This window comes from Palaemon carinicauda, chromosome 4, assembly GCF_036898095.1.
Source record: "Palaemon carinicauda isolate YSFRI2023 chromosome 4, ASM3689809v2, whole genome shotgun sequence".
Taxonomy (NCBI): Eukaryota; Metazoa; Arthropoda; class Malacostraca; order Decapoda; family Palaemonidae; genus Palaemon; species Palaemon carinicauda.
In genome coordinates, this window is record NC_090728.1 from 82,350,428 (window position 1) to 82,368,592 (window position 18,165).

Consider the following 18,165-nt stretch of genomic DNA (forward strand, 5'->3'; position numbering starts at 1 on the left):
ATCCTCAGTATCTCATACCAGGTTTCACACGCTTAGGGTTGAAGAAATATCACATTCAAGTTTGTGGCAGACTCAGAACCCAGCAGTGCTATATGAACAATTCAAGTCTTTCTTCTTTTCTCTGTAATATCTGGCATTCCAAAAGAGCTTCTTCTCTGTTCCATCAGCACCTTCAGGAAATGCCTGAAACCATTGGCAAACTGCAGACTTATCCTTCAGAACCTATTAGTGAGCCTAGGTAGGATAAAGAAGTTCCATAGGAATGCCATCTCTTCTGGAATATGGGAAACGATCAGGAAGGCATACAATAATAGGGTCAACACGACCCCCTACTGTTATTAAGGCTCATGAAAGGTGAGGGGGAAGGACCACAATAGCTTACAATAAGATTGTCTCGGTAAGACAGGTGCTTAAGGATGGAGTATGGAAGAGACAGTCAACCTTCTCAGTCCACTACCTTTTGGAGGTGACACACAGGTATCTGGAAACCTCTTTGAGGCCTGTTGTATTTGGTCAACAAGGGATTTAGGTCTTCAGCCAGGTTGCACCTGGTTCCAAAAAAAGTGATAAAGTGTGTATATGACGAATACATGCCTTTTCTCCCCCCCCCCTTTTTTTTCCATCCTTGGATCACAATCGCTTGGTGTCTCACCCAAGCAAGAAGAAGTGCACCAGGTGATACTTATAGAGAAATTTTGGTACTTAGCTAATGAGACAATTTTCTCCTTGGGAGGAGTGAGAATGTTAAACTGTATGAACCCATTTACATTGATATAGCCTTGAAGGATTACATCTTCCAAAGACCCAAGGATTCCTTCCTTTTAGAGGTACCCTTTGCAGAGCTACATCTAGTTAGCCAAGAAGGATGGCCCCTTCTTGTAAAGATATCTCCCCTGGAGGGGTAGTTTATGTATTGAGACATCTGATTCTCGTTTCCTTCCTATGGTCTGAAATCAGATTCTGGGATAGTAGGTTTTTGTAGGTTCCTTCTCGATGCCTGTTAGATAGGGTTTCCCTTGTCCTAACTGTGAGTCTCCTATTTAAAGGGATGAGGGTTTATATGCCAATTGGAATAAATCACAAATTTTAGTCATTTTTATTTTTCCTAACCATACAAATCTGACCCGGGGACCTTCAGAATGCTTTGTTTTTCTTCCAGCAGGGTGAGTGGAGCTGAGCTTAAAAGGACTCGGGTATGAATAATTAGGAAAAAATCAAATTATACTAAAATTTGTAATGTTATGATTTTGTGATAATATGCATAACTGAAGTGTCAGAGACAATAACCAAATACAGTGGAACCTCTACATACGATTGTCCCAACATACGAATTTTCCAACATACCAAGTAAAATTTGACCAAATTTCTGTCTCAACATACGAAGTGTTGCTCCAACATACGACGTAAACAATACCCTTACCCGTGGAATTTTCTCGAAAGTGTGCAGCGTAGTTTGTTGTTGACGCCGCTAGACGGCAGCACATCGGAGGGACGCCAATCAAGCGTCACCTTGATCAGTCCTCTCATCGCGTGCGCATCGTGTGGTTGTCCTCTATTCGCTCAGTTTTAACAGTTTTTTATCTTGCCTTTTCACATGTTGTTTTCTGTGTTCTGTAATCATGGGTCCTAAAAAGCTTAGTTTCGGTTCAGGAAGTAGTAGCAGTGGTGAGAAAAAGAGGAAGTCTATGCTTTCATTAGAATTAAAGCAGGAAATCATTGAAAAGCATGAGCGAGGTGTACGTGTTATCGATCTGGCTAAACAATTGGCCGGAATATGTCGACGATCTCGACGATCATAAAACAGAAGTCAGCCATTAAATCAGTGAAACCTTCGAAGGAGATCACGATTATTTCTAAACGTCGTATCCCTACCCTTGAAGAGATGGAACGACTTTTGTTAATATGGATCAAAGACAAGGAGATTGTTGGCGATACGATCACGGAAACGATCATTTGTGAGAAGGCCAGCGCTATCTACAGTGACTTGAAGGCGGCGCGCTCTCGGGATGAGACGGGGGAGAGTTCAGCCGATCCTACGACGGAGGAATTCAAGGCGTCTCAAGGTTGGTTCGAGAAATTTAGGAAACGGACCGGGATTCATTCAGTTGTTCGTCATGGAGAAGCTTCGAGTTCGGACACTAAGGCTGCTAAAGACTTTGTTAAAAAGTTCGAAAGCATCGTGGCGGAGGAAGGTTACGTAGAGCAGCAGGTTTTCAACTGTGATGAAACCGGTCTGTTTTGGAAAAAGATGCCTAGTCGAACGTACATTACCGCTGAAGAGAAGAAAATGCCTGGACATAAGCCAATGAAGGATCAGTTGACTCTTGCGCTTTGTGCCAACGCCAGCGGGGACTGCAAAATTAAACCTCTGTTAGTTTACCATTCCAAATACCCTAGGGCATTTAAAGCACATAGAATTAATAAAGACCTGCTACATGTTCTATGGCATTCTAATTCTAAGGCTTGGGTTACTAGGCATATCTTTGTGGAATGGGTAAACTTAGTTTTCGGCCCTGCTGTCAAGAAGTATCTTCAGGAAAGGAATTTGCCTTTGAAGTGCTTGCTTTGTTTGGACAATGCACCCGCTCACCCCCCCGGACTCGAAGATGATACCATCGACGAATACAAATTCATCAAGGTGTGGTATCTTCCACCGAATACCACCCCTATCCTCCAGCCCATGGACCAGCAAGTCATCTCTAATTTTAAGAAGCTGTACACCAAGCACTTATTTAAGCAGTGCTTTAATGTCACGCAAAGCACCAACTTAACTTTGCGTGAATTTTGGAGGAGCCACTTCAATATCGTGCACTGCTTAAAGATCATTGATCAGGCTTGGGAGGGAGTAACTCGTCGGACCCTGAATTCCGCTTGGAAGAAGCTTTGGCCTGATGCTGTTGCTCCCAGAGATTTCGAAGGTTTTGGCCCCAAGAATGAACCTGTGCTTGCCGCCGAGGATTGATTGATTGATTGAAAGTTTTCTGGCATCCTGACATGCCAGAAAACTTTCAATCAATCAATGCCGCCGAGGAAGACGTCGAAGAGATTGTACCCCTTGGCAAGTCCATGGGTCTGGAGGTGGATGAAGATGACATCACCGAACTCGTCGGTGAGCATCACGAAAAGCTCACCACCGAGGAACTCAAGGAGCTGCAAGCCATGCAGCATGATGAGTTCCAAGCGCAGTTGAGTGAGTCGGAGGAGATCGAGGAGGTAGGCGAAATCTTAGGTATGGCGGAAATAAAACAGATGTTGGCATATCATCAACACGTTCTTGATTTCATCGACAAGCATCACCCACAGAAACTTCAGGTTTGCCGTGTTGTTGCGCAGTTCGATGATGTTTGCTTAACGCATTTTAGAAAAATCCTTAAAAGCCGTACAAAGCAACTTTCACTCGATAGTTTCTTTAAAAAATCTCTACTAAAATGGTCTAGTGATCATGATGAAAAGAAAGGAAGTGAAGCAAAGAAAAGGAAGACCGAATCGAGTGAAAGTGATGAAAATTAAAAATAAGAAAAGAAAAATGTAAAAAAAAAATATAAGATTATAAAAATTAAAAAAAAAATAAGCTAAGTTAAGTTAAAGTTCACGTAGTAGTGTAAGTTTGTGTAAGTTATCGTGCACGTTATCGTACAAAGTCACCGTCCCTACCTCCTCGCTGATCTTCCGTCTCCTCCTGCGTAGAAGTCCCTTCACCTGCGCTGGCCTGTCGCTAAGGTAAAGTGTTACATTACAACCTGTTTTTTATTTATTATTTCATTATTATTATTCTTTTTTTTGGTTTGTAATATGTATTTATTATACAGGCATTGTATTAATGTATTGTGTAATTATGTGTAGCCATTTATTAAGGATTTATTATGGGTTTTTAGGCTGAGGAACGAATTAAATCAATTACCATGTATTCTTATGGGAATATTTGCTCCAACATATGATTGTTTTAACATACGAAGTAGTTTCTGGAACGAATTAAGATCGTTTGTAGAGGTATCACTGTAGGCCAAAAGCACAAAATTTGTCCAGAGAAATACATACACGAGAATATATGATGTCAGTCTTGCTCATGTATGTATATTTGGTAAATGTACATGCAGTGTATATTATGTGTATGTGGGGAACAGTATCTTTGGATTTGAAAGAAGGGCTCACCTCTGGTTAGTAAATAACCCTGAAATATGATGATAACGACATTATCCCCAGTGGTGAGGAAACTTACCACCAAAACCCCATACTTATACATACTGTCATACTAAAGTTTATTTAATCAATCTCTACAAAAAACACTTTGAAGCCTAATTTCTCAAAATATGAAAATTTTGGAGAAAAATTCGCTGCTACTATTTTAATATTGACCAATTTTTGTCATTGTAACTTGAAAATACCTTTAGAAAAAACAAATCATTCAAGTAACTTTTATGCATTGATAAAATAATATGCTGTATTTAGAAAAACTAATATGCTTAAGAAAATTTTCAATGGTCAACCTTGAGTGCATAAAATTCTCTTTTAAATGGATTTTTAAATAAACATAGTGGTTGAGAGACAAGAAAGTAGTAGGAGTTTGAAGTAACCCCAAAACAACTTTTTAAACATTTAACTTAGCCGGTGGATATATATACAGGTATAGCTAACGTCTCCGACGGTCCGGCAGCAAATTCAAAACTCGCGGGTGATCGAAGGTTGGGTTGCTGAGTGTACACTAGCGCCACCACTCGCCAGGATACTGTAACTATTCCTCACATCCTCAGTTCTTCTCTGCCGGCTGTGGCGTAAACATTGATTTTCTTGCTCACGCTGACCTCAAGTTTCTACAGCTTTGGTGAAGTACTTGTTTTGGTTTATGGCTTTCGCTTGGTTGGATTTTCTTACGATTTTTCCTCGAACAGTAAAGACCTTCAAGAGAAACTCTTTTTGAAGGGAGAGAAAAATTTTTATCCTCCATAATGGCCGACCCTTCCCCCAGTATATGGGAAGTGTGTGAAAGGCTTTAAGTTTATAGTATTTATTTTATCACTTTACTTATTCTTGTTTATATTTATAGATTTACCTCTATATTTTTATATCTCACCCGCCTTACTTAGGCCTCATCGATCCTCACTCCATTTGTACTAAATACCGACATAAATTTTGTATTTTTATGGATCGATGTGATGAATATTTTAAGAAAATATTTTAAGTGAATTTTTGTCTTTTTAAGAAATTTTTTCTTTGGATAGTCTTCGATCTATTTTCAAAGATTAACTAGCGTTAAGTTTATTTATGCTACGCAGTTTTCAGTCTATCGTTATGATAGAGAGAGAGAATCACGATTTCACTTTGCATCGATTTTGACGTTTAGTTCATTCTTCTTACAAACTGAAGTTTTTTTTTAAATACTAAATAAAAGGAACATGTTATTTTGCAATTTATTAGTCCTTTTAGTATTTTTCTTTAGTCAAATAACCTTTTATTGACAGAGAGTGAGTGGCTTAGCCAGTTCTTTCGTAACAAGAGAGAGAGAGAGAGAACGATCCAAATCTTTATTCTCGTCCCAAGTCACTATACAGGGAGATAGAGAGTGTGAAACGTTGTTCTTCTCGATTCAGATATTTATTCTCGTCCCAAGTTACTGTATAGGGAGAGAGGGAGAGAAAACGTAGTTCTTCACGATTTAGTTTTTTATTCTCGTCCCAGTCACTGTACAGGGAGAGAGAGAGAGAGAGAGAGAGAGAGAGAGAGAGAGAGATAGATAAAACGTAGTTCTTCGCGTTCTAGTTTTTTATTCTCGTCCCAAGTCACTGTATAGGGAGAGAAAGAGAGAAAACGTGGTCCTTAGCGATCTAGTTTTTTAGTCTCGTCCCAAGTCACTGATCCTTTTTAACTTTTACTTTATATATTTCACTTTTACTTATATATATGTATATGTTTATTAATTTTTACATGTGTGATACAATTATGTACTAATGAGCTTACACTAAAGGACATATTTCGCAATTCTAACCCTTTGGCTTAAGGGAGAATTGTTTGCTACAGATAGAAATCAGCTTTATTCATGTCCGATGTAAAATTATTAAAAAATGCGAGTGTCAGTGAAAAAAGTGCGAAAAACGTGTTCAGTGCTGCGGAGGGTTCGTCTGTACGTACTTGCCGTTCACCCAGTCCTAGACCTCTTTCAAGCTCCCCAACCCCTGGGAGAAGGAATGTCAAAAGACCAAAGGGAACGATAGGTTTTAATCAACGAACAGACATTCCCTCACGAGTTGCAGTTGACGTTTCTCGTAACGTTCACCCTTATCTTGAGAGAGGTGAGACTAAGTTCTCCTCACCCTCCGAAGACATTAACGTCAGTACAAAATCCTGGCGCCAGGTTTCAAGACCTCTCAAGAGGAAATTGGTTCCTTCAGAACAAAATGTACGTCCTGGCTGCAGTCATTGGAGCAGTCCAGAACGTCTTATCTTCACCGGAGGAAGGCTCACCTGCCAAACGTTCCTTTATAACATCTGGTTTTGTTGCCCCGGAGACCCCTGCACAGGATCATGGTTCTTTAATTTCATCTGGACATTCCAGACGTGACGTGAGTGCTGCTCCCGTTATCCTCACTGACGTTTCGGATCGAACGTTGTCGAAGTCACGTTCTGATCCTTGTGTGCACGATCCTAATTTTAATATGCTGCAGGACATGCAGTCGAAACTATCGACGTTAATGCAGTCATACTGTCCAGCTCCTGAGCGAAAGGAACCTTTGCTTGTGGAGCGTCACGGTACTGTTAAGTGTGACTCTTATCAGACTTCTAATCGTGAGGTTTCACGTCACGCTGACGTGACCCCTACTGTTCGACAAGCTGTCAAACGTGACATCGATCGACGACTTCACCGTGACGTCGAATGTCAGTCGATGCAGCCCCGACGTGACGTCGACTTTCAACCTCTACCTGTTCTTCATCGACAGGTTGATGCTAGTTGTCAAGCTTTTCCATCGCGACTTCTTAATGACTCTCCACCACGTAGAGACATAGACTTCCGGATGAAGTATATTCTGAGGAGGAAGAGGGTATATCTCCTTTCCACAGCTGTACCTTTGGGTATCTTGTCTGAAGTAGAGGAACCTAGATCTGCCTAACAATCTTTATATCTTAAGAAGATCATGACTGTTTTTAAGGAAGTTTTTCCTTCGCATTTTGTTCCTGCTGCTCCACGCTCGCCTCCTTCAGAATTCACTTTAGGGTTGGCTGCTACAGCTTCCTCTTTTACTAAATTCGTGCTCTCTCGGTATTCTAAGAGAGCTTTGCGTTTGCTGAGAGAATGGTTGAAGACCATAAGAAGTCTTGGCAAGTCAATCTTTCCCTTCCCTCCAGCTAGATTGAAGAAGTGTCCATACCACTTCCAGAAACGATCATGACTTGCCTGAAATGGTGAGATGTCAATCTCAGACTTCAGGAAGGCTTCTCTCTTGCCCACAAGAACCCAGACCATGTGTTGTTCTCAGATGCTTCGGACGCGGGGTGGGGAGCAACACTAGACAGTCTAGAGTGCTCGGGCCTTTGGACCAAAGACCAGGTAAAGCTTCATATCAACCAGAAGGAGATTCTAGCAGTTCTTTTGGCCCTGCAAAGTTTCAAAAGACTGATTTGAAACAAAGTGGTGCAGGTGAACGCAAACAACCCCACAGCGTCAGACTGCATCGCTAAGCAAGGCGGGACCCACTCGCAGTCCCTTTACTTAACTGCAAAGGATCTCCTAGTTTGGACGAAGGAAAGAAACATCACCTTACTTACAAGGTTTATTCAGGGAGAAAGGAACGTGATGGCAAACTGCCTAAGCAGAAGAAGGCAAGTCATTCCCACGGAATGGACTATGGCGGATATGGGAACGTCCGTCCATAGACCTGTTCGCAACCTCAATAACAAAGAGGCTTCCTTCTTACTGCTCTCCAGTTCCAGATCCAGAGGCAGTCCACGTCGATGCGTTCTTACTGGACTGGTCTCACCTGGAGGTGTATACATTCCCCCATTCAAGATCGTTTACAAAGTCCTACAGAAGTTCGCTGGTCACGAAGGGACCAAGTTGACGTTTTTGCTCCCCTCTGACCATCAAGAGAATGGTTCACCGAAGTACATCAGTAGATGGTGGACTTTCCAAGAAGCCTGCCATTGCGGTTGGATCTTCTTAATGAAGAGGTTCCATCAAAGCCTCCACACGCTTCATCTAACTGCCTTCAGACTATCGAAGACTCTCTAGAGCTCGAGGGTTTTTCAAAGGAGGCAGCTAGAGCAATTGCCAGAGCAAGGAGATTCTCTACCATCAGGATCTACCAGTCTAGATGAGAGGTATTTCGAGATTGATGCAAGGCCACCTCCTTTTCCTCGTCATATACCTCTATAGCTCAAATCGCTGACTTCCTGCTACACCTTAGGAATGTACGTAACTTTTCTGCCTCTACCATTAAAGGTTACAGGAGCATGTTAGCTGCAGTGTTCAGACACAGGAACCTAGACCTCTCAAACAATAAAGTCCTTCAAGACCTTCTCAAGTCTTTTGAGACTTCCAAGAAGCATGGGGTAGTGACGCCAGCTTGGAACTTGGATGTTGTCCTTAAATTTCTGATGTCTGAGAAATTTTGAACCTTTGCACTTAATTTCTTTTAAAGATCTTACTCTGAAGACACTTTTCTTAGTGAGTCTTGCTACTGCAAAAAGAGTTAGTGAGGTTCATGCCTTCAGTAAGAACGTCAGCTTCTGTACTGGTAAGGCAGTATGCTCTTTGCAGCTTGGTTTCTTAGCCAAGAATGAGCGTCCTTCCCATCCATGGCCTAAATCCTTTGAGATCCTCAACCTGTCAGAGGTGGTTGGTAACAAGATAGAGAGAGTCCTATGACCTGTGAGAACATTTAAATTTTCATTGACAGAACCAAAAATTTACGTGGTGAATCCGAGTCTTTATGGTGTTCGGTCAAGAAGCCCTCCTTACCGATGTCTAAGAATGCCTTATCGTATTTTTTAAGGCTCTTAATTAGAGAGGCTCACGCTCACTGCAGTGAGACTGACCTTCAATTATTGAAAGTAAAGACTCATGAAGTCAGAGCTGTGGCAACGTCAGTGGCTTTTAAGCAAAATCGTTCCTTTCAAAGCATTATGGACGCAACCTACTGGAGGAGTAAATCTGTGTTCGCTTCACATTATTTAAAGAATATCCAGACTCTTTACGAGGACTGCTACACTTTGGGACCATTCCTAGCAGCGAGTGCAGTAGTGGGTGAAGGTTCAACCACTACATTCCCCTAATCCTAATACCTCTTTTTTTTTTTTTTCTCTTGAAACTATTATCTTTTTGGTTGTATGTGGAAACTGGGACAGTCTTCCGCAATCATTTGATTTTAGCGGGTGGTCAAACTTGTTTCTTGAGAGTGTCCAGATTAAGGGTATTGGTTGAGGTCCTGTCATAGAGGTGGTCATCCCAGATATGACAGCTCCTAGAGGTCTTTCAGCCCCCTGAGTGGATCGCTGGGCTTCATAAGGATAGCGGACTTATGAGGCAGAGTATCATCAAAGTCAGCTTCCTTATCAGGTACTAATCCTTAAGTTTGTTTTATATCAAAACTCTTGAGTTATATTCCTATGATGTTTACTGCTGGTCTCTTACCCTCCACCAAGGGTGTGAATCGGCTAAGTTAAATGTTTAAAAATGATATTTTCATATTAAAATAAATTTTTGAACATACTTACCTGGTGGATATATATAATTTAATGCCCTCCCTTCTGCCCCTCTAGAGACCCTACGGGCAGAGAAGACCTGAGGATGTGAGGAATAGTTACAGTATCCTGGCGAGTGGTGGCGCTAGTGTACACCCAGCAACCCAACCTTCGATCGCCCGCGAGTTTTGAATTTGCTGCCGGACCGTCGAAGACGTTAGCTATATATATATCCACCGGGTAAGTATGTTCAAAAATTTATTTTAATATGAAAATATCATTTTAGTGAAGCCGAGTCAATCTCCTTAACTTAACAGTGGATGTAGACCTCTCACTTAACAAAGCCTAAGAAAATGTGTTGACAGCTCGATGACAGTACTCTAATGAAAATAATGTTAAATTCTGAAAAGAGAATAGTTTGAAAACAAAAACCAAATACAGTATTACATTAAATTTCAAGCATTTTGAATTTTTCAGTGAAAATTTACACAAAGCTGCGAAACATATTGTACAGTATTCACAAATCTGCACTGAAAAGGTTAAAGAACTATGGTTTGTATATGTGTAGGAACAAATGCCAATTTTTAAAGTATTTTATATTTTTCCTAATTATACACACCCAAGACCTTCAAGTTGCACATACTGTACTGCTCCATCCATCCCACTCAATCCTTGAGTAGGTTGGCCAGGGCACCAGCCACCTGTTGAGATACTACTGCTAGAGAGTTATGGGGGTCCTTTGATTGGTCAGACAGTACTACATTGGATCCTTCTCTCTGGTTACGGATCATTTTCACTTTGCCTACACATACACTGAATAGTCTGGCATATTCTTTACAGATTCTCCTGTCTTCATACACCTGACAACACTGATTACCAAACAATTCTTTTTCACCCAAGTGGTTAACTACTGTACTCTAATTGTTTAGTGGCTACTTTCCTCTTGGTTAGGGTGGAAGAGAGACTTTTGCTATGGTAAGCACCTCTTCTAGAAGGACACTCCAAAATCAAACCATTGTTTTCTAGTCTTGAATAGTGCCATAGCCTCTGTACCATGGTCTTCCACTGTCTTGGGTTAGAGTTCTCTTTCTTGAGGGTACACTCGGGCTCACTATTCTATCTTGTTTCTCTTTCTCTTGTTTTGTTAAAGTTTTTATAGTTTATATAGGAAATATTTATTTAGATGTTACTGTTCTTAAAATTTTATTTTTCCTCGTTTCCTTTCCTCACTGGGCTATTTTCCCTGTTGGAGCCCCTGGGCTTATAGCTTTGTGCTTTTCAAACTAGGGTTGTAGCTTAGCAAGTAATAATAATAATAATAATTGTTAAAAATTATGCGACACAGTTGGGCAAGCAGTTGCCTCCCCAACCTACCTCCCACAGATTACCTCACCTTCCGTGTTAAAAATTCCATGGCTGTTCCAACTCCCATCGAAGACATAGAGGACTCAGGTTTGTAGTTAGAAAAAATACAAATTACTTTAAGAATTTGTGATTTTTCTGTAAAAGTAACTGGCTTTTGTGTATGAAGCTTGAGAAGTAGCTTTTACCTTTTTCTTCCTAATTTTAAAACTCCCAATATTGTTTCAACCATTTACAGAAAGCTTAGCTGCTAGAGGGGAGCGATTGGAATTGCTTATTAACAAAACGGAAAACTTGAACACATCGGTGAGTATTTCATCTGTTTTAGGTTAGATAATATTGGTGATAACGTGGTATAGATAATGTTGATGACAGTATGGAATAGTTGTTCATAACTTTGTTCATAAATATCACCACTAGGAATGTTTTTTGACAATATACAGTATTGTAGATACAATATGCAGTAGGTAATATCTCAGAGGCATACCATTTTGAGCTATACTATACTTAGTTGTGCATTCATTTTCTACCTTGGGTGTTTCATGCTCACGTGTACTCTGTAATTTTTTTTTTTTTTTATTTCTCGCTCTTCTCCACACTGATAACAGAACCTGCTTAAGTTTGCCTTCTCATGTATTAGTTTGTTTGAGTTTTTTGTCATTCTTGTTCACAATTGCTTGTAGGTTGGCTAGGGCACCAGCCACCCGTTGAGATACTACCGCTAGAGAGTTATAGGGTCCTTTGACTGGTCAGGCAGTACTACATTGCATCCTTCTTTCTGGTTACGGTTAATTTTTCGTTTTCCTACACATACACCGAATAGTTTGAGCTATTCTTTACAGATTCTCCTCTGTCCTCATACACCTGACAACACTGAGATTACTAAACAATTCTTCTTCACCCAAGGGGTTAACTACTGCACTGTAATCGTTCAGTGGCCACCTTCCTCTTGGTAAGGGTAGAAGAGAGACTAGCTATGGTAAGCAGCTCTTCTAGGAGAAGGACACTCCGAAATCAAATCATTGTTCTATGGTCTTGGGTAGTGCCATAGCCTCTGTACCATGGTCTTCCACTGTCTTGGGTTAGAGTTCTCTTGCTTGAGGATACAATCAGGCATACTATTCTATCTTATTTCTCTGCCTATTGTTTTGTTAAAGTTTTTTATAGTTTATATAGGAAATATTTCTTTCAATATTGTTACTGTTCTTAGAATATTTTTCCCTCATTTTCTTTTTCCTCACTGGGCTATTCCCTGTTGGAGCCCTTGGACTTATAGCATCCTACTTTTCCAACTAGGTTTGTAGCTTGGCAAGTAATAATAATAATAATCTGCATTCGCCTCGCCTCTCTTGTTAACAACCACTTCATTCATTGGTGACCCATGGAGTGATCAGCTCCTCGCCACCTTTTTTTTCACCCATCATTACGCCCTACCATTTCTACAATGCTGCCCACCAATCCTGACTCTGCGACCCACACTAAATCATTGAAATTGCCACCCTTCGCCATCAGACAAGCACTTACTTGATTCCAGCGTGCCAAAGTTCAATTTCGCATCAAAGGGTGACTCAAGCAGCAAAGCAGGCTATATCCTCGCTGCATTCCCCAAGGATACTTTATCAGAAATCTCCAACTGGCTTTGTGACCAAGGGGACGCCCCCATAGCATATGATACCCATAAAAAAAACCTCCTGGAGCAGTACTCACCATCGGCAGCCGCCCGTACAGCCAAGCTTTTTCAGCTCTTAACAGCCGTTGGGGGACCAAAAGGCTACACTCATCCTCAGAAAAATGACCAGTATCACTTGCTTTTAACCTGCCACAGACTTCTCTCCTCGAGAAGTGAACCTACTTCGTGCCCTTATTTACCCTATCATTTGGGAGTGCCAAATACCAATGGAAATTCTTTGTTTCTGATGTAACATTGCTGCTACTTTGTGCAAATTTCCTGGCACATTTCTACCTTCTGCTTGATGTGGAGCATCGACGATTAGATAGCGCGGACTCGAACTCATCCACACCTCTTTAACCCGCCCCCTCCAACCTCGCACTCCACATCAGCACATCCACAGATGCCTACGCCTACCTCCTCACGTCATACCCGGAAGTCTTCCGTCCTGAACTTCGCCATGTGCTCACAATTCCTACTAAGCACAGTACAGTACTTATCACCATATTAAGACAACGGGGCCTCCAGTGTTTGCCATATTCAGGCGTGTGGCCCCAGATTGTTTGGAAGCCGCTAAACAAACATTCGTTGAAATGGAAGAAATAGGCCTTTGCCAAAAGGCCTCAAGCCCATGGTCATTGCTCTTGCACATAATTCTGAAGAAGAATGGCTCCTACGCACCTGTGGGGATTACTGGCATCTGAACATGCAGACAGACCTGGATCACTGTCCCCTTTCAAACATCGCCAACATTACCTCCTACTTATACAAATCAAAGGTTTTCTTCACGCTTAACCTTTTGAAGGGCTATTAAGAGGTGTGCATGAACCCAGAAGACATCACCACCCCTTGGGCTTCGTAATGCTGGGGCCATTTTTCAGTGCCTCATGGATGGCATATTTGAGGACCTTCCACTCTGTGTATGTTACTTGGACGACATGCTTGAGTTCTCTGCCTACGCATCGTTCTCGACAGAACGGCCTTGTAGTCCAGTATGACAAATGTACCTTTGGTGCCAACGAAGTATCATTCTTAGGCCACCGCATAACTCCTGAAGGCATTCACCCCTTCCCTGAGAAGGTAGCAGTCGTTCAGAACTTCCCCACGCCCTCAACCATCAAAGCACTGCAAGAAATTTTGGGCATTATAAACTATTATCACCGGTTCCTGCCAGCCATCATTGCAACTCTTGCCCCCCTCTACGCCTCAAGGGCAAGCTAAATATCCGAAGCGGAATCCCTTGGACAGCTTTAATGCAACACAAAGGATGCCTTATCAACCGCTGCTGCTCTCACTTTTCCTGTGCCACATGCCCTGCTCCTCTCTACCGATGCCAGCGATGTCGCTAATGGTGCAGTACTCAAGCAAGTGATCAATGGCTTATCCTGATCATTTTCCTTCCTCAGTAGACCCCTATCCAAGGTAGAATCTGGCTAATCTACCTTCGACTGAAAATTACTGCGATGCATTTGGTTGCCCATCACTTTCGCCATTTCTTAGAAGGTAAGCCCTTCGTCATTTGCACAAACCACATGCCTCTAGTGCATGCCTTCACTCCGATGGCTGGTCCACCCGTCAACACCTGACATATCTCTGCTGTGGATGAATACAACTGCACCTTTCAACACATCCCTGAGAAAAGGAATCCCTTTGCCGATGCCCTCTCAAGGAACACATTGGCTGCCATTCACCTGGGATTGAATTACAACACCTTGGCAGAAGCCCAACGAAAAGATCCAGAATACCAAGCATGTAGGAAATTCTGCACTGCACTTCCCTCCGTTAGGAAGACATTGCCCTCGACGACTCCAATGCCACCCTCTTCTGTGACCATGGATACCTGGTCCCGTGGGCTGTCAGGTGTTTGATTTCATCCATGACCTCTCACATCTTTCACACTAATCTACTACGCAGCTACTGAAGACAAAGTTCATTTGGCACAGCATTACTTAGAATGCTTAGGATTGGGTCCACGCCTGTACTTCATGCCAAACTTCAAAAGTGCATCGACACACGGATACAGGAGTGGGCACCTTTCTTCACCCTGAGCGTCGTATGGCACACATTCACGTCAACGTTGTAGGTCCCCTACCCACATCACAAGGATGTCGTTATATGTTCACCGTCATTACCCGTTCCACTCGTTGGCCTGAAGTCATTCCCATGCAAACTGCAACGTGCGCCTCATGTACATCGACTTTGCTATGAGTGGATGGCTAGATTTAGTATCCCTGAGCATATTACTTCTGACAGGGGTACCACTTTCAACTCTCAATTGTGGAGATCATTAGCAAATCTCCTGGCCATCACCCTACAGCAGACAACCGCCTACAACCCTGCAACCAACAGAATGGTTGAACGTTTTCATCGCACCCTGAAAGCAGCTTTGATATCTTTTTCCAATGACTCTAACTGGTATACTCAGCTTACCTAGATCTTTCTGGGAATAAGGACCATTCCTAAAGATGCCCTGATTGTCTCCGCAGCTGAAATAGTATATGGCTAACCTTTGGGTATCCCTGCCTAATTTTTTCTGTCTGCAACCTCTTCTGACAATCTCCAACACCTACATCACGCTGTAGGAAAACTTACTCCATAGCGCCAGACTTACAATCCCCCAGCGAAGCAACACATAGTGACAGAGTTCCACTCTGCAACGCATGTTTTCCTGCGCACGGGCACTAGTAATCCACCACTAATGCCCCCTTATACGGGTCCTTTCCTCGTAATCCGTTGCACACCCAAGGCTTTCTTAGTTAACATTTGTGACAAAGAAGACTGGATCTTCATTGATCGCCTTAAACCTGCCTATCCCCCGCAAGATGGCCCACCTACAGTGTGCCTGTCAAGAGCAGGGTACCCTACTTGACATGTATGTCTTTTTTTAGGGTGGGAGCCATGTAATGTACATGTTTCATACACGCTTGTACACTGTAACGTTTTAGCATCTTTTTTTTCATCTCTCACCCTTCCCCACACTGATAGCATAACCTGTTTAGGCTTGCCTTTGCATGCATTAGTTTGTTTGAATTTTTATGGTATTCTTGCTCGGAACTGCTTGTATATAAGCTCATTCTCTGTTGATTAAAGGTTTCTTGCATTCACCTAGCCTCTGTTAACAACCACGTCCAAAACTCCATATCCAAACTTAAATGCCTGCTGAATAAAGCCAAAGTGTATTTGTGTGGAGGTGAAGGTTTTCAAGTGGTATGCTTTTTATGCAATGAATGATGCTATCTGAAGGGAACAAGACATTTGAAAAGGTAATTTCTGAATCTTGAGAGAGAGTACTAATATTCATAAGAAATTAACACAAGAACATCCCTAAGATGCAAAATGACATACACTTTTCAACGTTTTTTTTTTAGAAAATGGTAGAGAAGTAATGAATTTAACTTTGAACTAAAAATTTATACTCTATACCAGGGGAGGATGAAACCATTCAGAAGCTTAACTTGAACCCTAGAGAGACATTAAGATCAAAGCTTCATACTGAATAGGTAATTTGATGTTTTGGGGATCTTTCTTGAAGGGAATCTTTCACCATATTAAAAAGCAAAAGCCTATTGATCTTGTTACTAAATACTGTATGTGTACAGTTGTACATTTCTGTAAGGCAAGTGATTTTAAAATATACAATATAATATTTGTTTGTAGAAATTTAACATGTTTCTTTTCAGGCCGTAACCTTCAAAACTACAAGTCGGAATTTAGCTAGAAGTCTGTGGTGGAAGAATGTTCGTGTTATACTCTTCATTATCTTTGGTGCTGGGGTATGTACATTTTTTTATAAAGAATTTGTAATACCCTGTAGTTGTATGAAATAGTGATTACCCATTGTATTATTTTCTATTTTTTTTATTTTAGAAAAGTAAAATTTCCGTACTCATAAGTACCACACACCTTAGCTTTAAGCATAATGAATTATTACCGTTATTTGTTCCTACTCTCATACAAACTTTTCTTCCTTTAAAATAGGCATATGACTTAAGCAATGCTGAAATAACCATTGAGTCTTTAATAAGATATTACTGTAGTTTAATGGCCAATGGGATGAAGGGGAAGCCTTCCTCTTGTCTTTGACAACAATAGGTACAAATGTATCATTGTGAAGCTCTTGGGAGTGTTGGATATTTTTCAAGTTCATTTGTGAAAAGTATAGGTTTTTCTTTTTCTTTTTAGCACTCTCGATTAGAAGCAAAAGTGCGCTGAAAGGAAAACATATGGTAACATGAATTTTGCTAATAGGAAAATACAAACCTTTAAAACATCTTTATAAATTTAAGCTTTTACAACCTTTGTGATGCCCCTCCCCACCCTTCCATTAAAATACAATACTGTACCTGCTCTTCTGATCAGGAAGATAATGTACTTGGAGTGTAACTCTTCAAGCTTTAGGCTAGTTTCTCTGCCTTAGGAGCGAATTACCTAATTATGACTGAGTATCGCCTGTAAGCCAACGGAGAGTAGGAGTGTACAATATTCCCTCAACTATCACGGATGTTCCATTCCAGGACTACCCCTGTGATATCTGAAAAACCACAAAATGAATACAGAAATCTAAGGTATATTTTTTCATTTTTTTTTTATTTTCCATTTTTTTTATTTCCTTTATGCATTTAAGCTTTTACAAACTATCCTAACACTTATACAGTCAGCCCTCGTTATTCATGGTAGTTAGGTTACAGACCCAGACACAATAAGGGGATATTCGAGAATGAATGTGCCACTAGGGTGGGCTAACTCCTTACATAAAATGTCAGTGCCCCTTGCCACAAGTGGGTGCCCGAGCTGATAATTAACACGGTAAATACTGCCTAACATTTTTTTTATTAGGTTTCTACCACAGTTTATAATCATATGCACAGTGTACAGTTGTAGGCTGTGTACTGGAAAATAAGGCTACAGTACAGTATTATGCTAAAGTAAATATTTACAGAGTCGTTATCATCCCCTTACTGTTCTGTATAACAAAAAAAAATTATTTCTATCTAGTAATCTAATACTCACTGATACTGTAGTGTATATTAGTGTAATATATGTACAGTAATATCACTATAATACAGCTTAACTGTACTGTAAGTGTTCAATGTTTTCGTTAACTCAAGTAGCCTACACGTTTTCTTGAAACATGACGCAACTATATGTCGTGTCTTGCGTAGTAAGTTATTATCTAAAGTAATTATATTTTTTTCATCTTTTACTTCAATGGGCCAGAAAGACAAGAGATAATAAAAGTATTGTTAGTAAAATTACAGTATAATCATTGTAAAAACATATACAGCCGGAACAACCGAACCAAAAAAAAAATAAAACAGCTGTTGCTTTTTAATAATGATATGATTGGATTGACTTAACTACATATAATGTGCTCAGTATAAATATATATATATATATATATATATATATATATATATATATATATATATATATATTATAATTGTATTTTTAATTAGAATACA

At 40.7% G+C, this 18,165-nt stretch overlaps 1 protein-coding gene across 2 annotated transcripts in view; it reads left to right on the forward strand.

Annotated features, from left to right (window-relative positions):
- The window catches only part of Vamp7 (Vesicle-associated membrane protein 7), a 221,940-nt gene that overhangs the window by 183,720 nt on the left and 20,055 nt on the right, over positions 1-18,165 (forward strand). For both annotated transcript variants that reach the window (XR_011044296.1, XM_068372401.1), the window contains exons 5-6: positions 11,273-11,340; positions 16,384-16,476. Coding sequence is in view for 1 of the 2 variants with exons in the window: in XM_068372401.1 (XP_068228502.1) it covers positions 11,273-11,340; positions 16,384-16,476 (161 nt within the window). In the remaining variant the exon portion in view is untranslated. The remainder of the gene's footprint in view (positions 1-11,272; positions 11,341-16,383; positions 16,477-18,165) is intronic.